This window comes from Carassius carassius, chromosome 43 (assembly GCF_963082965.1).
Source record: "Carassius carassius chromosome 43, fCarCar2.1, whole genome shotgun sequence".
NCBI lineage: Eukaryota > Metazoa > Chordata > Actinopteri > Cypriniformes > Cyprinidae > Carassius > Carassius carassius.
The window spans coordinates 8,800,193-8,824,216 of NC_081797.1; the positions used below are offsets into that span (position 1 = coordinate 8,800,193).

Here is a 24,024-nt window from a genome sequence, read left to right on the forward strand (position 1 = left end):
ACTTGGGGGTTTCGCAAAGTGGGACAGATGGACAGACTGGGCTGAATTCAATTACATGGTTCACTTCCATTCTGAGTGAAGAAGGACGTGGCCTAGTAAAGCTTTGGTTTCAGATAAACTTTGATATCTTATCCAGTCTAGCTTTAAAGGGTTAGTTCACCCAGATAGCAAAATTATGTAATTAATAACTTACCCTCATGTTGTTTCAAACCAGTGAGACCTCCGTTTATCTTCGGAACACAGTTTAAGATATTTTAGAATTAGTCCGAGAGCTCTCAGTCCCTCCATTGAAACTGTGTTTACGTTCTCTCTTCACAGCAGTTCAGTCAGTGTACTGTTTGAGTGCATGCATTACTCCAGGATATTGGTTTGTTTGAACTCAGAGGGAGTGTCAGCCACATTAAAAAAGTTAACAGCCTAAGTCATTTGTGGATTAATGTGTATTAGAGATGCGAACCGTTTAAATCGATTCAGTTCGATTTGGTGAACTGAATGATTCGTTCGGGAACCGGATATCCAGACTGCTTTGTTTTGAACTCTCTCACAACAGACACGGAATAGAAGACAATGCTGAATAAAGTCATCGTTTTTGCTATTTTTGGACCAAAATGTATTTTCGATGCTTCAAAAAATTCTAACTGACCCTCTGATGTCACATGGACTACTTTGATGATGTTTTTCTTACCTTTCTGGACATGGACAGTATACCGTACACACAGCTTCAATGGAGGGACTGAGAGCTCTCGGACTAAATCTAAAATATCTTAAACTGTGTTCCGAAGATAAACGGAGGTCTTATGGGTTTGGAACAACATGAGGGTAAGTTATTAATTACATAATTTTGCTATCTGGGTGAACTATCCCTTTAAAGCAACTGTTATGAGTGTTTTTACGACTTTGGAACCCCCTACTGTTAAAAGAGCGAGATTCGCTGTCGTAATTACAGTCAACAGCTGTACGTGCGCATTTGTTGCTGCAATAAATTAATCTGCCCTTTTCGCGGTATTTCGTACAAGCGTTTGTGAGGAGCGCAGGAAAAAAACTTAAAGCATTTGCCTCAGATTAAGTGCGCCATCTGGAAGATTTTGAAACTGATATTTTAAGGTAAAAATAACTTACATACAGCTGTTTTAAGATCTCCTTTCTGTCTTATGTTGTTTCATCCATCATTAATGCATCAAACAGTGTGCTTCGAATTAATTCAAAACCATTAAAAGTCACATCAAACATTTTTTGTGTTTTGTTATTAAACTTAGTAAGGCTTTACACCAGTCAGTAATACTCGAGTTGTACAATGTGAAAGTATATGTTTTCGGTTTTTGATTTTAACATTTGTCTAAAATAGACATCAACATTATATCATCAATATAACACGTTACAAAGAGGCTCAAAACCACCATCATGCGACACCTCAAATAGTATGTGATAATGGAAAAATATGAATAGACTGAAGATCATTCGAGGAAGATGTCTTCTGTCGGACAGGAATATTCCATATGTTCTTTGTAGAACTGCTGAAAAGCTTTCCTGTAAAAACAAAATAATTTTTTTTATATATATATTCATATCTATATTATATACACTAAAGTCATTTTAATTGCATTTTGGGAAGTTCTAGATGTGATTTTTAGTTGTAGAATGAGTTTTGCTTTTATTTGTGCTTTCAAAAACTTGACGGGGAGTTGATTTTTAACGATAACTTATAAACTCTTAAAGAGAGACCTACTTTAAGCTGTGTTGTTGTTAATCGCTGGTATACACTTTTGTTAAAGCCATCAGCCTGTATAATTTTAATTTGTTTCTTAATCATCTTTGACAGCAGAATTCCTGTTGAAAAACTACATTACCCATGATTCTTCAGAGAATCTCCACCAATCAGAGATTAGGGTCAAATGGCACCAAAGGTAGTACACAGTCTTCCTGTGCTCTCAAACTACTTCTCTTCATGTGAAGTCAAACATTTTGAAATCAATACTTTTCTCTATTGTTTTTCATTTGATTGTCATTCATAATGCTTCATGGGATTGTAGTTCATTCTCCTCACTAAGGCCACATAGTCTTGCACCTTTTGTTTTTGGTCCATTTTTTTAAATACTTCTTGGCTTCAAATCAAAGTTTGTTAACAATGTGAAAATTGAAAACTGGAAAGGCACTGTTGCACTCTATTCTCTTTTTTGACCAATCAACAGAAAGATTCTACTATTCTATTCCTATTAGCAAAAATATTCTCACAAAATAAAAATTAACATTTTGTGTTCCTTAGTTCATATCTGTTAGCCCTGAGATTATCTGTATGTTAGTTAGCATACGACTAAAAGCTGATTTTTGACAAAAGATAAAAAGTAAAAGTAAAAATCTCTCTTTCTGGGAAAATGGACCATAAAATTATTACGTAATTACTTTTTTTTCGTTTCAACAGTAAATCAAAAAAAGAAAATTGTGTTTGTAGGATCTTTTAAATGACTAAAGAACAGCTCACCCTATAGATTCAGCCAGTTTCGTGGTTGTATCATCTGAGAAGAACACATGACAGGCAAATTTCTGGTATGCTGGATGTTTCGTTATTACTCCAAAATACCTGAAAAACAAATGACGGAGTATTATTGACTGTCAAGAATGTGTCTTTATTTTTGTTTTTGTATGTTCTCTTTTTCCCAGTAGGGAGCTTTGTACATGGGAGAGAAAAATAGTTATTACATTTACAGCTTTAAATAAGTGACCACAAAATCTCAGTCCCAAATTAAGAATTTTATTCTTCTAAATGTATTAATATTCATTAAGAATCTAATCATCAAAGACCCCTGAGAACAGGTCTACAAAAATATTAGGCAGCACAACTGTTTTCAACAATTACTTCATGTATTTTTTTATTTAATTTAACCCCTAAATCACTTATTTTCACTTGAGAACTAGTCGAAATTGACAGAAAGGACCTAATAACAGCATTTTGAGAGAAACCATGATTTTCTGTTCAAACTCACTTCTTGTTCCTCGGATGGCACCCACAGAAGGAGATGTTTTTCAACTGAAAAAAGTGAAAGCACTTCTCACCCTGTAAAATATGGAAAGAAAGTCTGAGTGGTCTAATCAGATGCAGGGATTGAACACATTAGTGTAAGCTGCCTGCAGCCACATGATGTCAGTGCAGTGCGAGGTGGTCTTAGTATGTGTGCTTAACTCCTGATGCCTGTGATTTACATCACTGAGCGCACTCACAGGGGCTTAAGGGGCGAGATCCCCCAACATTATGGCTACAGATTACCATTCGGTCTTAAGACGCTTCATTGCATAACTGTGGGACTGAATATGTTGAGCACAGTTGAGAGAAAGAGCCTTATGGTGGTAACATCTAGCCAAAATATAAAGCCAAGGCAGAAGGAATAACTTGACCTTGAGTTCAAATGTAAATTTTTATTAATTAAATTGACACCCTCAAGCCTTATTGAATTACTTCCATAAATTATAAAATAACTTTTTTTTTAGTTTGAGATTTGAAACGGTACTGCATTGCAGGGATGACCCTTGTGCTATTTTTTTTTTTTTTTTAAAGAAGAATGCAGTATACAAACCCTTCCAGAAGTCTGACAGTCATCTTGAACAATGATTTTCACTCCTTTTGTGTTGATTTCCAGAATGCAAGGTGAAGGGGGGCTAAACTGCATTGTTGTTCGTCTGTTTGATGCTATCTGTTGACATAATCAGATTGCATATGAACATCAGATTAAATATGAACAACATCATGTCATTGTAGTTGTTATGTAAATATATGGAAATTCAAGGCAGAATTATAATGTAAAAATTGATTAGTATACCTTTTGCATGGCGGCACAAAGCACATCATTCCCTTTGTGATATGGCACTTGAACAGAACCAAGGAATTTTACCCAAAATTTGTCCATCCAGTCACTTTTGACGTCTGAATAAATCACAGCAGACAGAGAAGGTCATTATTTTTCAATGCACAAGAAACAGATGCTCAGATACTTAAAATATTATAGCAAAGCCAAGATTTACCTTTAACAAGTTCATCCTTTGTCACCTTGACAGCATAAAACGCAGGGAAGATGCCTCTGGATCCAGTCCGCATGTTGTAGGCCTCGCACCATAGATCCTCGGCCTGCGCCTCAACCAATAAGGGGTCGTCCGCCTCCATCTCCAGCTCATCATCATGGCGAGGAACAAACCTGTAAACAAGCCAAAATTAAAAAGGCTCAGGTCAAATCTCCCAAAAAAGTGGTTTAGGGTAACACCCATGAGTAGAGTGTCTCTGAACAAACTATATATTTGCACAGTAAGATATGTCTTAGTACTCAGGTTATGTTTTTTTAGGGCATCGTCTGGTTTCACTATTGTTTGTATTTAGGTGATTTTCACAAAATAAAATGTAGACTTTTTTAGGACAGTTACAAACCTGATTCCAAAAAAGTTGGGACACTTGTACAAATTGTGAATAAAAACAGAATGCAATGATGTGGAAGTTTCAAATTTCAATATTTTATTCAGAATACAACATAGACGACATATCAAATGTTTAAACTGAGAAAATGTATAATTTTAAGGGGAAAATAAGTTGATTTAAAATTTCCTGGCATCAACACATCTGAAAAAAGTTGGGACAGGGCCATGTTTACCACTGTGTATAACAGTCTGCAAACGTCTGGGGAATGAGGAGACAAGTTGCTCAAGTTTAGGAATAGGAATGTTGTCCCACTCTTGTCTAATACAGGCTTCTAGTTGCTCAACTGTCTTAGGTCTTCTTTGTCGCATATTCCTCTTTATGATGCACCAAATGTTTGTATTCCTGAGCCCATGTTGTGACTTCCATTACATTGGCATTCTTATATATGATGCAGTGCAGTCTAAGAGCCCGAAGATCACGGGCATCCAGTATGGTTTTCCGTCCTTGACCCTTACGCACAGAGATTGTTCCAGATTCTCTGAATTTTTGGATGATATTATGCACTGTAGATGGTGATAACTTCAAACTCTTTGCAATTTTTCTCTGAGAAACTCCTTTCTGATATTGCTCCACTATTTTTCGCCGCAGCATTGGGAGAATTGGTGATCCTCTGCCCATCTTGAATTCTGAGAGACAATGCCATTGTGAGAGGCTCTTTTTATACCCAACCATGTTTGCGAATTGACCAAATAAGTTGCAAATTGGTCCTCCAGCTGTTCCTTATATGTACATTTAACTTTTCCGACCTCTTATTGCTACCTGCCCCAACCTTTTTGGAATGTGTAGCTCTCTCATAAAATCCAAAATGAGCCAATATTTGGCATGACATTTCAAAATGTCTCACTTTCAACATTTGATATGTTATCTATATTCTATTGTGAATAAAATATAAGTTTATGAGATTTGTAAATTATTCCATTCATTTTTTACTCACAATTTTTACAGTATCCCAACTTTTTTGGAATCGTGTTTGTATTTTAGTTGCATTGTGACATTATTTCATTACAATTTAGCACATTACAAATAATAATAATAATAAACAAGTACAATAAAAACTGCTTTTTATTTTGTTTGTGTAACTGTCAAAATATTGTGTCAAAAAATAAATAAAATAAATAGAAAAATAAATAATAATAATAATGGTCCCAAAAATAGGCTTAATTTTAAAAAGGCGTATTGTCTGGGATATGTTTCAATATCTCTTTTAAGTCACTTGGTTACCTAATAGGTTTTATTTCATTTATTTTTTTCTCAATAGTGTATCAAGGATTTGATCGAATCCTTACCTGAACACTGCTCTGTGGCTCTGTTCTCTTTCCTTTCCATTAATAACACAGGAGAAGAATCCAAACTCAGCACCTGAATGGGAGAACAAATGTTCATTGTCACAACAAGAACATCTAAGGATAGAGACAAACTTGGGTGGGAACAGCTGGCTGAATTTCATCATCTTGATCCTGGCTGGTGAAAGGTGGGTCTGATATTAGCAAACTGAGGAAAACCTGTAGTTCTTGCAAAGCTTTGGCAGATGTATTACTGAAGAAGTGCCACAAGGTTCAACCCTTGGCATTTGGCCATTCCTTCTGAGCCTTTTTCACACCACCCTTGGCTTCATTTGGTGTATCCACTGAATATATAATGTTAACGGATGTTTAGCTTCACACGAAGAGCTAATTTTTATAAATGTATAAGCCATAATTTTCTTCTGAATTATATTCATATTATATATGCCCTTCATAGGGCAGGTTATGAGATAAAACTGTCATCTACTGGAAGCACATGGCACTTTTTGTGGCACAACTGACACTTTAAATTGATTTTGGATACATTTCTGGAAGCCAAAAACTAAACTCATAAACTAGGCATTGTAGACAATGGAAGTGTTTCATGGTCAAAAGTAGCCAAAATACCCCAGCAGCCTCAAGAAATGCCTAAATGCATTTTAGAGTACAAATTAAGATCTGTGCACATTTGCAACAAACCTTATGTTAAGAAAATGATTTTTTTTTTACAAATAAATTCTAAATGAATTGTTATTATTATTATTATTATTATTATTATTATTAAATTCCAAATCAGCTCTTATTACTCACCAGAGAAACGTGACCGTCCCTTCACGAAGACGTTCATGAATTTGCGGGAACGGGGCATGTCTGAGGTGGTGTCTGTGGTGGAGTCTGCAGACAAACAGGAAGTGTCTCTCCTCATGTCCCTTCCTCCGGACTCTTCCTCCTCTTCATCCACTTCTTGATCCTCGTCGTCCTCGTCAATAGCAGACTCGTAGACAGTATTGTCACTGTCACTTTCATAACCTTTGTAGCAGTCCTTGATACTCACTAGCTCGAGCTTAGCATGCTCATCCACCACTAGGGTGTACTTAACAGAGTCATATGTCAGTCCCGAAGCATCCGTGCTGACCGCCACCGCCTTTAAGTTCCCTGTGTCCTCCTTCGCCACTTTAGGCTTGCGGGTTTCAGCCCACTTACTTGCGTCCCCGGCGTCGTTGAGGCTGACAGTCCGACATGGGGGCGTGGGTGGGTATACCTCATCCTCCTCGCTAATGGAGGGGTTCGGACAACCCGCTGATGGGTAGTAGTGAGGGGGAGGAAGCTCCGTGTCCGAACTAATGGACATGCGGTTGCTGTCGCTGCTCTGGGACAGAAATGGACGCTCTTGTTCACCGTTGACTGGTGTGAGGTGGATCTCCTCTGTTGCATTTCCTTCTGAAATGTGATAGTCCTTGTTTTTATCGACAAGCTGGTCACACGTACCTTCATTCTCCGCAGGATACTGTACTTGGTCCTGATAGCCAATGAAGGTGTGATACCGGGCTTTTTCTTTGCAAATGGTTGGGATATCAAGGACACCCTCTATCAGCGTTACTTCAGTGGATTTTTCCCTCATGACCGTCTGCGTGAGGGGTGCCACCAGATTGGGGTTGTTCAAAGACTCCGTCAACTTGTCCTTCTTCTTGGTGTGAAAGGCAGAGGCTTTGTTCGTGAAGGAGGCAGGGCCTCGTGGTTTGGTGTCCGCCCTGGCCTGTACTTTGTCCCCATCGGTCAGGCTAACCTGCTCAGGTTTGGCTGCCGGATCTCCTGTTTCACACACACAGAAGATTATACATTAGGCAATAAGCCTAGTGGAGAAAAACATCTGAAGAGGATTATGTAAAAATGTCAGTCAATGCTATAGTTAAAGTCTTGCAAAATGCTAAGTTTCACTCTGCACAAGACGTAATCAATCTTGATTACTTTTAAATTAATATAGAAGGTGAATATATGATATATGGTATAAAATATAGGGTTGAAGTGTGTAATTTAGTCAATCGAAGAAAGTTACCTGCAAATAATATGATATTAAAGCTTCCTCAGCACCAAATGTATAAATGTAAAATCATATTGCAATGGAAGTAGCGACAGTATTCTCATCCATATTGTGATGCAGATTCTAGTGAAACACATTATCGAAAAATAAAATATTGTAGGGCGGAGATTTATTTCAATCCATGGTGGCAGATCATAATTGGAGAAGTTTGCCACCAGGAAAACATCCAGTTATGACATTAAAATAGATAGTGTGGATTTTCATTTCATACAGCATTTAGGGAGGTGCTAAAGCTTAAATATGCCAAATGCAAATTTCCCATCATCAGGGAAGCATTTCATTTAAGTATATAGTGAACCCATCCAAATTGGGACAAAGCTGTAGTATTTAAACTCATAAATGTATTTTTAAAAAAAATTGAAAACATTAGCATTACAGTATCCAAGGCTTTTTTCATACTTAGAGAGTCGGACGTAAATTAAATCTGGTGAACTATCAAAAACACCTACAATTCCGAACAACAATACACCCTTGTATTTCTTTCATTTATGGCAGTTCCTCTAATGCATAGCGGTGATTATGAAAAATGTCTTGTTTGGAAAATTCAAGTCCCAGCAATTTTTCAGACATGTTCATTTGTTTGGTGTGCATGCCCACTACTCACCCTTAATGTGTGGTGATGAAGAATGGGTTTTCTTTTCTTTCCTCCGTTCTTTCTCACCAAAGGAATTGTTATTTATTGTGTCCTGCAATTAAAGTAAAATGAACGAGGGACAGATTTTAATATACAAAATGCTAAGAGATTTAGACCAATATTGTTGAAATTAACACTTAAAAAAAATACTTTGGTATAACTAAATATGAAAAAAAAAACTGACACGTGTACATCCCTCCATCTTAGATAAATCATGTGGTTTCTTCAGCATTACTCATTGTCACCACAGCTTTTCTATAGTGAAACAGAAACTGTATTTGACAATCCATAAAAAGGAGAGAGTTACAGAAAGAGCAATCTGACTGATAGATTTAGTGCTCTTTACTGATGCTGACTCACCAATTGACCACGCTGCTATAATGCACCTTTAGCACTGACACTCCTATGTTGCCATAGCAATGCGCCCATCCTTGATTCAGGAATTGGCATGCGTGAGAGAGTGTCAGTGTGTGCGCAAGTGTGGGGGTAGATGGGAACACAGTAGTGTTCGTGACGGAGTAGGAAGACACAGATGGCTAATATGATGCTCTTATTTAGTGACACTAAAAATGGTATGAGGAAAGAAACCAGATGGGAGAAACTCGATCCCCACAGTTCATTGCTATCTAGTTTATTAATCAGAGTCTGTTTCAGTCTATTACTGTATCAGATTAGAAACTAAGTAATCTTTATCTTTAAAGGAAAAAAAAGTGTGACATTGTCAGTTCTTTGAGATGTCTTTCTCAAAATTCAGTTATATATACTGTTATCTATATGCTATATACACAGTTATCTACATACTAATGTTATGATAATATCATAAATAACGTTATCTGTATTCTAATGTACTCCTAAAATTCCTTTAGCAGATTTAAAATACATATTTATGGTTGTAAAATATTGATGGTTTATCCTGCACTTCATTTTTTCGTCCAGTGAGAAGCTTTCTAGTGTCTATAAAGGTTATAACATAACTTAATAACATAAAAAAGGACTACTTCTGCCAAAACATACAGCTTCAGTAGAAAATGTCAACAAAATAATTTTTTTAAATTCATTTAATCAGGTCTTTAAACCAAACAAAATGACAGTATGTTTTAATGTTATTTACAATCTTTCAACAAAATAAAAATAACTATTTTGTTAATAACTAATATTAAAAAAATAACTTATAACTAAATAACTAACGCATCTAAAACGACCTATATTTTTGGATGCCATCCAGTTCCATTCAGATATGCCATGAAGTTTAAAAAAATTCTGTTTCCTCGTAAAAACAAGTCTTTACATTTTTAATGGTTGAATATCCCATTTAACTTAAAAACGTGTCAGATTACAGTAGTAGAAATATGTAGTCAATAGTGTTTCACATTGATCCTGAGGGTTTCAGCCAACACCCAGGCCTCAAGCTTGCTAAAATATTTCTGTTACAATATAGATATTTTTAGAGTAGACTTTTCACGGTTTTACTTGTATTACCCAATAACTCTGTTCACTTTCTGTAGAAAAGCTCTTTGTTAATTCCTCAAATGCCCTTTGAGCCCAGCGGCTGTGCCAATGCTGCAGAAATTCAACAAGCCAAGATTATGAGATTAAAGACAGGGAAGCACATTTACAGTCGTCCACCATCTTCTCTGGTTGTAAAATGTTCTGCCGACCTGGATATGATTCAGTGTGCTCAAGCAAAGATACTGAGATAGTTTCACACGAGCAACGATGTCAACCTCAAAATAACTAGTTTTGCAAGTCTTAATTATACAGACCATCGGTTTTAATATATCCAGTGATTTGGGAATTCGGGACACTGGACTGGCCAGCACTAATGCTATAAGATGGTAAATATTGTTATGCAATTACTGCAGAACAACTGCATTGTATTAAATTTGTATTTTTAGCTCAGCACAGGTTGAAGTGCTAAACATTCTTTCATCATTTTATCATCCTCATATTATTCCAAAACCTGATTGACCTGTATTAAATCAAGAATGAGATTTGTGTTTTTGTTTGCCTTCAGATTTGGAATAAAGTAAATTTTTGACACGTTTTTTAATGTACGTTATAGTGCAGCTGGAACATTCAGCAAAATATCTCCCTTTGTTTGGATTGACATGAGGGTGAGTAAATGATGACAGCAGGGGCGGACTGGCCATCGGGAGCACCGGGACATTTCCCGGTGGCCTGACGGTCATTCTGGCCTGCTGGCTGCCGCTGTGTAGTCGATCAGGGTGACGAGCAATAGGCTGGTATGCAACTGTGAATTAATTGACAGTCTTATGAATCTACGAATCAGGCGATCGCGGAGTGAAAATGACACCACCACATGACCAAACATCAGCTGCCTAATTGGCTATATCCAGAGGCAGGCTTTATCTTATAATTTTTATCTTTATCTTTAGCAAAAAATGGAGCGTAAACGCAAAGGAGGAGCAGAGACAGTACATATAAAAAGTAGAAAAGCCCTGGCCACAGACGCAGCAAGTTGCTGCAAATAACCAGCCATGTTCGCCAGTAAGAGAGCTGGTCGGTCAGAAATGCATTTATATTTACAAGGCATGGGAAGGTTCACTAAAAAAACCCGATCTGCTCGGTTCAGCACACACGGTTCGGCACGCGCTGAGACCACTGTTCAACTTAAATCTGACAAAGCATCTGTTATATGGTTTAAATAAATAACACGTAAAACAAACAGGGTTCAAATAATATATGTTTCTGTTGATGCATGCACATTCTGGATTCGGAGACATTACAACAACAGCGATGAAAAAAACCTACAAATCATTCACTCTTGTTCAATACTAATACGAACACTGTATCAGTGCATTCTCTTAAAGTGACAGTCTTTAGATTAATCTAACAGCAACAACAAAGAAATCACTCACTGCTCTTGATTAAAAAGCTTTTTTTTACTTTAATAAAGAATAATCTTTAATTTATAGTCCAAAATGCAATGCTGTTTTACATTTGATTACTTTAATTTCTGTACCTAAAAACTAATGCAAGACATACCTAAAAAAACCATGAAAGTCAGTTTATTTTGTTTGTATCTTTACTCTATTACTCTATAACACAGTGCTGGAAGTGCTCCTGCTGTTGAACAAGAGAGGGTGTACAGTTCAGCTTTTGAGTCAGAGCAGGAAACCTTCAAGTAAAGTTTAAGCTATTAGCAAAACTAAACATATACTCTATGAAATACTCTTAAAAATACTCTTAAAAATATGGGCTTTTATGATATATAAGGTCATCAGTAGTAGGACTGTGATTGGGACATACAATTGATGGCTGCATAATTAATATGGGGGTGGTGTTGGCGCAGTGGATAAGACACATGCCATTGGCGTGAGAGACCCGGGTTCGAATCCTCTGTGAGACACCAATGTGTCCCTGAGCAAGACACTTAACCCCTAGTTGCTCCAGAGGCGTGCGACCTCCGACATATATAGCAATTGTAAGTCGCTTTGGATAAAAGCGTCAGCTAAATGAATAAATGTAAATGTAATATAGATTATGGAAAGTGCTTATTTCATATTGCAGAGAAACTCAATGTGCAGAGTGAGAGAGAGCGGGATTAAGGGAAAGATGATAGAGACAGTAAATGCCTTGATACTTTATTTGATTATTTTGCCGGTCCACAGTCTAAGGATTTTGATTTATTTTTTTAAGTATAACCCAATTCAAACAGCTGAAAGAGCCAAAGAGTTTAGCAGTCTGGTGGACACAAGAATTGGGTGGTGGTGACTGCAGCAACAGAGGTGGCCTGGGGTGGAGTCAAATTCCCGGCCTGATTTACTGTCCCAGCCCGCCACTTGGTGACAGTATTCATTTTTTGCATTTAAACTGCAAAAACTGGAACACAAAACCAGTCTTAAGTCGCTGGGGTATATTTTTAGCAATAGCCAAAAAAAAAAACAAACAAACAAAAAAAAACACATTGTATGTTAAAAATTATGGAGTTTTGTTTTATGCCAAAAATCATTAGGACATTTAGCAAAGATCATATTCCATGAAGATATTTTGTAAATTTCCTACCGTAAAACTTTGATTAGTAATATGCATTAAGAATTCATTCGGACAACTTCAAAGGTGATTTTCTTAGTATTTAGATTTTTTTGCACCCACAGATTCCAGATTTTCAAATAGTTGTATCTCAGCCAAATATTGTCCGAATTTTCGAAAAATTGACACTTAGGACTGGTCTTGTGGTCCAGGGTCACATATAACCATTATATCTAGAATATTTATGATTATAAATGTCTTTTTGATTAAACTCAGGGCAATATTGGAAATTACAGCAAACCGCATAACCAAATCCTATTGCACAGAAAATAAAAAAAAAAAGGTCATTTTAAATTCAGTACAGTCTGAGATTGAAGTAGATCAGTGCTGGGCCATTACTTAAATCATTTGGTTTCCTCAGCCTCATTACCCATGATGCACTTACAAATTCAGAGAGAGAGGACTCTCAAAGACTAAAGTAATATCAGTGTTTTTCTATATATATATATATATATATACACAGTGTTGGGAAGGTTACTTTGGAAATGTAATAGGTTACAGATTACAAGTTACCCTATTTAAAATGTAATAGTAGTGTAACTTTTTCAATTACTTTATTAAAGTAATGTAACTGATTACTTTTGATTACTTTTTGATTACTTTTAAAAATCTTAATAATAAATAACCGTTAGTCAACATTTACACTATGCAGGTTTAACCTTAAAGTAGAGCTCAATACTGTCAGACTTTCACCATCCTTCATCACTTGAATTAAGATGATCAAATTTGAACACATCCACCACACAATCAGACTTTAGTTATGCATTTTACTTTAAGATTGATCTGAAGTTCAATGCAAATTTAAAATCATAAGAAATTGTTTAGTGAAACTTTTTTTGAAACCAAATCTTTGCATAGTTACAGGAAACACTGCTTATAACAATAGTTTGGAAAGAAAAAGTTAATTAAAAAATAATAAATAAAAGCATATACATCAACTCAAATATGTTTATGTAATAAGCATACCTCCAATTCTGTGTACTAAACTCCTGAAACATTGCTGCTCTTTGTATATGATGATAGTTTTCTCAAAACAAGTTAAATGCTCATGAAGTGATTCATGATAGAGATTGTGTTTATGTGTTCATGTACTAATATATTGAGACGGCAGAGGTTGAAAACACTCCGAGCTTCAGTAGGCCTATGTATAGTAAATGAAACCGCAAGTCTGCATCAATTTCCATGAGGGGTGGACTGGGAAAAAAAAAATTTCAGACCAGGAAATCTCTAACTCATACAAACAAATTCATGGACAACACTATTTTTTGTATGGACCTGACATAAAAAAGGTATAAATCTTTAGTTTGGGGACATGCAAAATAATTAAAAATTCTCTGCTGAACTGCACCTTCACTTCCATTTTTCTTTTCAGTCTCTTTATTTTGCCCTGTTATCCATCTCTCTCATGACTTCAATACTCAAGATTTAACAAAACTATACTTTCTAAATTGCCTACATGTCAAAATGAGTGCATCACTTCAATATATTTATAGAAAAATCCTAATTCATGAGTCATGTTTTTCCCTCACACAAATTTACCATGCTTTTATTATATAAAAGTACATTGACCTTGTTTTATTTATTTGCAAATGGATTACCATTTGTATTTGTTTTTAAATAAATACATTTGTAAAATAATTTTTAATTTGTGGCATGGTGTATTGTGTGCTTTGTGGCAATAGTAACCTTTGTCTCTGGATTTATAGCAAAATATTAAAACATACATTTTCGTAAGGGTTGTGTAGTTGTCTGTCGTAGCTTCCCCTAAACCTATAATAAAATCTCATTATTTTTCAGCTTAATTACTACTGCAACATTACAATAGATAATAATGATGTCGTTTATGCAGTATTTTGAGTGAGTGTGATCAGTGTGCTGTTGCTCCTTGACTAAGTGAACAAATACAAAACTACTATAGCATCTTTACAGATGAAACTGACCTGCACTGCAAACCCTGAACAGTAGTTTTGCTTCTCTGCTCCAGCTGTGCGCTACAGTCCACTCCGGTCTCTCTCTCTTGCATTGATTACTCTGAGTCTGATCCAAACCGTTCGGCGGAGGCGCGGAGAGCGCGCGCGCCCAACCATTGCCAATCACAACTAACCGATTCATGAATTATTAGAGATGTAATTATCGAATGGCGGATTCGGAAATGGTCGCTTTAGTACAGTACATTCGGCAGGCAATTATACAATAATAATATTAAAATAGCGGGACAAATCGTCTGCCAGGCCACCGGGAATTGTCGCGGTTCTCCAGATGTCCGGTCCGTGCCTGTTCTCCACAGACATTCAGAACGTGCAGGATTCATAATGTCTTTTGCGGCTTAATATTCGTAGACACTACTCCATGCTTTGATTCAAGTGTACTGACCTACTTTTGATTTATTTGTCCAAAATGTGGCATATTCTGTCCGCGTTAGGCAATAGCAATCCCGTTTTTATGACTGGATTCTACGAACCAGACTATGTTTCTGCATCGCGGAAATTATAGGGCCGTATGTCTCAGAAGAAATCATTTAAATCTGTATGTGTATGTGTGAAATGTAATCCCCTTTGTAATCTTTAAAAATTTCATAAGTAACTGTAATTTAATTACTCACTTTTTCTTAGTAACTGTAACTGATTACAGTTACATTTATTTTGTAATTAAATTACGTAACGCCGTTACATGTAACTAGTTACTCCTCAACACTGTATATATATATATATATATATATATATATATATATATATATATATATTAGGGGTGTAACGGTACGCAAAAATCACGGTTCGGTATGTACCTCGGTTTTAAAGTCACGGTTCGGTTCATTTTCGGTACAGTAAGGGAAAGAAATGCAAACATTAAACTGCAGGTTGTTTATTACTATAAACTTTTTTAACAATTTGTTTACACTTTTTTTAAAATACTTTTTAATAAAATATATATAAAATAAAAAAAGAATAATAAAATACTGCTGCAAAGTTCTCCACTAACTAAAATACTCTCAGTATCAAACCAATATCATATAATAAAATATAATGAAAAATATAAATAAATAACTATGATTACAGTGCAGCATTACCAATCCCAGCTTGTAGGCCTGCTCATATTTAAATATATATATATATATAACTTTTCCAAAGTGTAAAGTGCAGCATCAACAGTTTCAGTTTTTAGACCTGCTCAGATTTCGTTATTGCGTTGGACCGATCGGAATTAAGAGCAAAGGTCTGTTTAAATGCCGTTGGGAGCTGCGTTTGAATTACAATCGTTTTTTTCCTAGTTGTAGTGATGTTCACACTCGTGTGATGCCTTTTGAAAACCTTAGGCCGGTGACACACTGGCACTGTTGGGAAAATTACTTTAAAAAAGCTATTAGTTATAGTTACTCACTACTTGTTCCAAAACGTAACTGAGTTAGTAACTGAATTACTCTATAATAAAAGTAACTCGTTACCAGGGAAAGTAACTATTTGCGTTACTGTAAAAAAAAAAAATTGCTATGTCAAAGAATTTGTATTTTTTTTTAGCAGTTTTCACAAGTCAGTTGAAATGAGTAGAACAGACAGGTGTTTATACATAACTTTCTATATTTATTGCACGTCAACAGACAGCAAGAGTTTTATCCTTCAAATATTATCAAAGTGTTTTTGGCCACTAGCTTTGTAGATGTGTGTGTCACACATTACATGTACACTTTACTTGCACGTTCTTGCCTTTGACCACAATGACTTTGAAGTAGTGCTTATATCTCCACCTTGAAAATGGCAACTTTTCATCGGATTGCTCCTGACTCCGTGACTGCGTATCTTCGTGTAGCTGTTGCGTTTGTGTGTGTTTGTTTGTATGTGTTTGGTGCCGCTGGCACGTGTGCCTGCATGTGTGCCGGCATGTGTGTAAAAACAATGGCTCTGATTGGCTACCATGAAACACATGACTCTGCCTTAGCCAATCATAATCGATTATCTCGTTATTAACCCACCTGCTCACTTGCTGTGAGCCAGGGGTGCGTTCGGATTGCATAGTTTATTAAATCAATGCATAGTAATGCACCGCATTTAACGTTCAGTAATGTTAACGGCGTTGTAACGACGGGAAAAGTAGTTAAATTACCCCGTTACTGAAAAAATAACGTTGTTACCTAACGCCATTCTTTTAAACGCCGTTATTCCAAACACTGCACACTGGCATATTGCACCTGTCAAACATAGTCTATTTTGCCGTCAAAACTGTTGACGGTGTCCTTTATCAGTAGGCTTTATGTTTATGCTCAACATGAAGTATAGATATTGTTGTCATGAAGACAAGATCCTGGTCTGTCGGCGGCCTCCCTCTATGTCACCCACAGTAGCAGCAGCGCGCCAGGCATGATTCTGGTGTGTAAAGACACAGAAAACGCAAAGGAGCTGTCACGCAACTGACACGCAGCAGAAACGCCACACTCACGCCACGCAGCCAGTGTCTCACCGGCCTTAGAATCAGCTGCAGGGCGGGATTTGCGCTGAACGCAGAGACTTCCGCCACTTAATATGTTAGTTTGGAAACACGAAAATGTACAAATGTACAAAATATTACATTCGGTACACACGTGCACCGTACCGAAAGCCCTGTACCGAAACGGTCCGGTACAAATACACGTACCGTTACACCCCTAATATATATACTTTTTTTTCAGTTTTAGTTTAGTAATATTGGCATTTCAACTTATTTCAGTCAAGGCAGCATTTCAATTTTTTATGTAATATTTATTTTATTTTAGCTTCATTTCAATTACCAAAAACAATTTTTAATAGTTTTACTTTGATTTAAAAATAACAACAGGTTAGGTTATGTGCAATAATAATAAAGTAAAATAACACATTTATAATGTCTGTAATTATCATTATTGATTTAAAAGTGTATTTTGTAAAATATTATAAATTGGAAAATGTATTATTAAGGTCAACCAAATTTTGAGGCAAACTGTAGTTAATTAACTCAAAACAGTTATAAAACACCTAATTTTAGTGCTTCAAAAATGTATAATGCAGATCAGGGTTTAGTTGTCACAATTAAAATTCCAGTATCACCATATTTCTGAACATCATAAAACTACTTTCACAAATGTCAGGTCAGAATATGTTGCTTTTCCATTGGATTGGGGAATGTTGTCACACAATGCCTTTTTCCAAGACAGTTATGTTGGAAATGTTAACAAATGTAGCCTATAAATACTCTAAGGAATAAAAACTGTGACAACATGCCCCAGTCTCTTCTAGCATGATACATAGATCAACAAGTTATCTAGAGTAGCTACCCCAAAAATGTCAATCACAACGCATTCAAAAACAGCGTCACATATGACGTCCCTCCTCATTACATTTTGTTCAAACTGGCAAATTAAAGTGCGGCCCCCTGCTGTTTGACCCTCACAGGTCAACAGTAACGATCCACTCACGCTCTCTCTTGTCGGATTGCATTACGCACGGAGGGCGAACAGCAGTGATTCATAGCAGGTGGGCCGAGCGGGAGCTCACAAACAGGAAACGTCATTCCCGCAGCATCACCGGCCGGGAGTATCAAAGAAACCCGAGTGCTACATGCCACCGATTTGCATACACACTGAAAAATACACGCCATCCCTCCAGGGGAACGGCTCCAGATGACATTACTGCTCGAGATCCTGTTTGTGCAGTATGGAAATCATCACTTTTACTGTAAAACAATTTCTAATCCCTGTCCACCTTCCTCGGACGTAATCGCAAGCCTCTTAAAGACCGTAGGCCGCTGCCAAAACTGTCCATCTCACCTGAGTCTTTGGCACTTGGGGGAAAAGATTCAGGGTGGTGGGTCTCTTGGGCCGGTATGTATCCATGGCGACAGCAGGGATGAAATCCTTTAGCTGAGGCTGAGTGACAGGCGGCCCTGCACCCTGCTCTTCCTTGTGGTTGTCATCGACGGCATCAACCGGCCGCCTCTCGTTCTCCTCTTCCTCCAAGATTCCTCCCTCTGCATCAATCAGGTCCAAGTGGAGCATCTCCGTCTGCAGCTCCAGCACCCCCCTCCTCTGGCCACTCCTCGGCGTGCCATTGGTCGGCTGAGTCATGTGATCCTGGGAAGAGCAGGCAGCAGAGCTTTAGAGGCGAGAGCAAAGGAGCTGCAGTCAGACACAGCCAGCAAATCAGAGCGCGGTGATGACATCAGCCTGTGGCTCCCTTCCTGGCTGCTGTAAGGAAAGCTAATTCAATCCCAGAGAACAATGAGGCGTGTCACGCGACATAAGCTAAATAAATACACCCAGAGATGCCGAGGAGAGAGATTATAACATGTTTAATTATGCTAAACTGCCTTATTGTCTTTAAACGCAGCTCTTCTTACCATAAACACCATGTCATTGTTTATCACATTAAACACATTCCAATAAAAGGCTGGGAAATCAAAAATGAAGGATTTTAGATATTAGATAATGATATCCATGCTAAACAGTCAGATGTTATTGAACTTTTTATAAATTCTGTCAAAGCCAATTACGCTGAACCTCTTTGTCTTTCGACACATTTTCTTGTAATGCTAATCATTGCATTATAAGGGTATGTGAAATCTTAAAAGAGGTATTTTTATTTTAGTCAGATGCTGACAATCATGATCAAAACCATTATGCTTAACTGCCTGTTTGTCTTGAACTTATGATGCTAATTATCACAACAACAAAAAAAAAGTTGTGAAATCTTAAATGAGAGACTTTTTAGTTGTCCGACAATGATTAAGTTTAACCATTGGATGTGACTGAATATAACTGCTCTCTCTGTCAAAGCCAATTATGCTATGCAATGCTAACTTATTTATTATCCATTTATACAGCTTTCCTTAGCATAAACACTTATGTTATGATGCTAATTGTCACGTAAAAATGTTGTGAAATCATAAACTAGGGATTTTTGTTCAATCACACTGTGCTAAATTGTGCTAAACTGCTTTATTGCCTTAAAATGCACCTTTTCTAAGCATAAACATTTATACTATGATAATAACTATTGCATAGAAAGAGGCTGTGAAATCATAAATGAGGGTTTTTAGTTTAAGTTGTGAAATGATGATATCCATGATAAACAGTCTAATGCGATTGGCATTAACACAGAATATATAACATTCTGCTACATACATTATGCTTAACTGCATTATTGTCTGTAAACAGTTTTTCATAACATGAAAATGTATGTTAGGAGGCGTGCGATAACAAAAAAGAGAAGGGCTGTGAAATTATGAGGGATTTTGTTCGTTTAAATGCTTAGACGATGACATCCAAGATAAACAGATGTGATTGACTTTGACATCTCCCCTCAGTGTTCATGTCTAATGCTAATTGACTGCTATGCTAACTGGAGTTGAACACAACATCCTCTATTGTGACCTTACTCACTCATAGTCATATGAATACTGATATACTCAATCTCTACACATATTTGGACTGCAATACATGGAAACTGAGGATGTGCCTTTGACCTAGAAATCTATTTTTGCTGTGGGGTAAACAGCTCGCCAGGCTCAGCACCATCAGATGATTCCTCATTCAGCTCCAGACTGTGTCTCATGGAAAGATAAGTGACTGTTTGGTTTTAGGGTGGAGAGATATATAAACCACACAAAGGTTTTACTTTGTGATGGGGACCGCCCATTGATGGCTACCGTTTTTGAATTAAGATAACTGTGATTACTTAACTAACGGTAATTATACTCTTTAAATACATTTTAATTAAGGGAGGACACAAGGGAGGTTAAAAATGGAAGGGATAGATCATGCAAAAGTTAACTTTTTGGTCATTATTTACTCACCATCATGTAGTTTTAAACCTGTCTGACATTGTTTTGATCATAAAAGGAAATGTTTTACAGAATGTCCAAGCTGCTCTTTTATACACACTGAGAGCCTAACATTATCTTTTGTTTTCTACATAAAATGATTTTTCAAAAGTTAAATTAATAAATCTAATAAATCAAATGTTAAGTGTAACATTTGACTCCTGAACTAGTCGAAGGTAGTGAGCTGTAAATTCATAGCTGGATTTTAGCCCACTGGAGATTAGCTACAGGCTCAGAGCAGATGTTAATTAACCCATATAGGCATGTAAAGGTGGTGCTTTGGCACACCTCCCAAAAATCAGAGTAAACCCTTACACCACAATACATATTCAGCCAAATGTATGCTAAAAACATAACAAAAAAAAATAGATTCTCTCTTAGAAAATAGGTACAAAATCAATCACAGGGGCAGTATCTTTAAAAAAAGTACTAATATGTACCATTTATGTGCCATAATATGACCTTTTTTTTTTTTGTTAAAGATTTATTATTGGCGATTTATACCTCTTATTTAGATAGGACAGTAGGTCAACAGGAAGCAAAGTGGGTGAGAGAGCAGGGGTAGGTCCACTACAGGTTCACTAACTCGGGACACCCAAAGCACAACATTGTCAGCGTACTGCCCACAAGGCCATCAGCGCTGACTATTATTAACTTTTAAATAACAATTATGCTCCCTTTAGAGGTACATAAGGTACATTTTGAAAAGGTTTTGTACACTCTTAAAAATTGCTGTTAATTTACGTCAAAATTTTAACAGTATAATCCTGTTATGTTAAAAAGCAGTGCATTACTGTTTATTTACGGTTGGTGAAATGACGTATATTACATTTAACGTTATTTTACCGTATTTATTGCACAAAGGAAAGAAAACAGTAATTAACAGTATTTTGGGAACAGAAAGCTGCAGCGAGCACATGTGGATTTTCATCCGTCTTCATATTGTGATTTAACCGGTGAGTGCACCTTTGCCTTGCTCCTTTTACACAAAATACACGTTTGCAATGGCAAATAACTGTACAAATAATTGTGATAATAGTGGATGCTGAGGTTGTAACTGTTTTATACGTCCATTTCAGTGCTAAAACCGTCAACGTGCAAACGGCGTCATAGAGTGGAGCTGGATTGAATCAGATATTCCCAGATTACAAGGTGAGTTTAATCAAACATGATATATAAACTCTTCTGCAAAGTAAGCCTTTAACACAATAACAACAAAGTAATATTGATGAATCTGTAACACGCTGAAATTATCGTCATCTCGTTTGCTAATTTTAGCTTGCTATCTTCATTTATTGCCTAATAGTGTATATTAGACAAAACTTTGATTTCAATAACGTTATGGTTGCGAAATTGGGTAAGATTGTTCTAATTTGTACATAACTGTATTCCGAGGGAAGTTTTTCTTTACTACTGTTGTCGTTTTGTTTCTTTGATGTTGGCTGTAATTTGGATTGCTTCGATCCAAGTTGGCTTGATATAAAGTTACGCGATATAATACTAAGTAAGAAAGTAAATTAAGTAAGTAACTAAGTAAATTTGCAAAATTAGCAGCTTTGAAATCACATCTTTACAGACAACACAATGAGTGTTTGGTGATGCCTAGATCACATTTGTACCCAGCAGTAGACCTCGTATGCCATGTTGACTTGTGTACTGTACAACACACACCTTACACATACTCTTCACACATGTTAATTTAAAAGTAACTTGCTGGCAACCGTGCTGCCAGTTACTTACTGTTTTTAACGGGACAATTCTTAACAGTGTATCTTTTTTCTGAGTGTATGAAAATGTATTGGTTTACCAAATTCCAGCTATGAAAACAAGACTAAAATCTATACAATAAGTTTATTTGAGGGTACAGACTTACTTTAGAATTGAGGTTGAGCTGGCTGAGAGTGATTCCGTTCTCATCTGTGATTTCTGTCACTTCTGACAGGTCGTCATCCTCGTATTCATTCAAACTGATATCGTGGGTTAACCTGCAAAGCGCCAGCACACCCACGCAGACAGTGACACACACTACGTCATCTCTCCACAATCATACACAGAGAGAGGGCAAGGCTCTCCTGCTCATCTGATAACTTCACAACTACTGCAATGCTGTAAACTTCTAGGCGTTTATGTAAAAAAAAGTAGTTTCTTTTAGTCACTTAATGTAATCCCGCAGGTATCAGTTGGAAATTCTGCTAACTTTTAGTTTATAATTTAAATTTATTTAATAAACCTTTACATCAATTTATATTCATATACAAACAAATTTACATAAAAGAATATTACTGACTTATCAAATGTTACATTCAGAATTAAGTTACGCATATGGAAATCTTGTAAGAAAGCACAAGCAAAAACAAACAACTCTTCGGTTTTATTTTTCCTCCTAAATGTAAATACTAAATGCTCATTTAACACATTGTATGAACTTGTTTAATGACAGTATTATTTATTCTACCTAATGTTTAGAAATAAAGTTGTTTTTAAGCAGTCTTACCCACTATCTGCAAGCTAGCCGTTTACTGACAATCAGACATACTAAATTCACAATACTTCCTGTTTATATACCTGCAATTGTGCAGCTGCCCACATTTCTAGATAAGATGAACAAGACAATTTAACATGATAATGAATTCAGTCAACCGAATGAACCTAGCATAACTATAAACGTCTTTTTGCACATAACAGTCGTTACTTTTGATTATGATTTTGTACCATGTAAAAGACGCAAAGAAAGCCTAATTTTAGATCAGAAACACTATATACTCATTAACTTACAACACCTTCTGTTTTATCCATAATCCTACATCTGTTTCCTTCGTGCACACCAAATTACCTATTGGACTATTTCAGAGAACACAAGCTGATCCAAGGTCAGTTAAGTGCAGCGTAAAAAGGCAGTGTAGGGGACACAGCTGCATTACTACTGTACCATTTCTCCCACTGTTCCTCCATCCAGCTGTCCCCATCCTCTCTTGAGTCCATGGCCAGGCTGAGCACCATCTGCGGGGCAGGGCGGGGTGCCACCGGACCCTTCTTGGCTGGGGGGGGATGGGTGGAATCGATGGAGTCAACAATTATGACACTATTTTTTATCCACCACAAGTCCGGCACTCCATACAGAAATGTCCTCCACGAGGGTCCTCGGGGGAGTTACATCAGCCACGGGAAGCCATAGTGGAGGTCTTCACTTCTCCAGGAAAACATCCTACTGTACACCCTGACACTCCTTGCTCTGCCTGTGTCCTTCAATGGAGCCATTAAAGTCAGCAGTGGATGAGTGTGGGGGAGAGAGAGAGAGAGAGAGAGAGAGAGAAAGAGGCTAAAAGAGTCTGCCACCCCAGTGATTGATGGTCCAGATCAATGCGGCTCAAGTTGCCACCTCCACACAAGTGCAGGCTTGTTCGGCGAAGAGATGCCTGCTGGGAATCGATAACATTGATAACAGATGAAAATATATGGAAGGCTGTCTGTGATTTGTATTGTATCATTAAAGTTCATTAGGAACTCCTCCTAAACCCCATTAATTAGATTCAGATCTCCTTGCGTTTCATTAATGGAAAAACAAATGTGTTATTGACAGATCCTACATGCGTCTTCTTTTATTTTACATTGTGTGGTGGGGTTATTGTAGATAACGTGTTATTGACTTGGAGGAGATCCGTTTCATTGC

At 36.8% G+C, this 24,024-nt stretch overlaps 1 protein-coding gene across 1 annotated transcript; it reads right to left on the bottom strand.

Annotated features, from left to right (window-relative positions):
• Window positions 1-1,216: 1,216 nt before the first annotated feature.
• mapk8ip1a (mitogen-activated protein kinase 8 interacting protein 1a) lies at window positions 1,217-23,636 on the bottom strand. Its single transcript, XM_059536508.1, has 12 exons — window positions 23,284-23,636; window positions 22,228-22,339; window positions 18,304-18,606; window positions 8,448-8,529; window positions 6,553-7,554; window positions 5,746-5,818; window positions 4,015-4,184; window positions 3,813-3,916; window positions 3,570-3,686; window positions 2,982-3,052; window positions 2,480-2,578; window positions 1,217-1,527 (listed from the first exon to the last, which is right to left on the bottom strand). The coding sequence occupies exons 1-12, from the start codon at window positions 23,352-23,354 to the stop codon at window positions 1,455-1,457; spliced, it is 2,277 nt and encodes a 758-aa protein (XP_059392491.1). The 5' UTR covers window positions 23,355-23,636; the 3' UTR covers window positions 1,217-1,454.
• Between the last annotated feature and the right edge of the window lie 388 nt (window positions 23,637-24,024).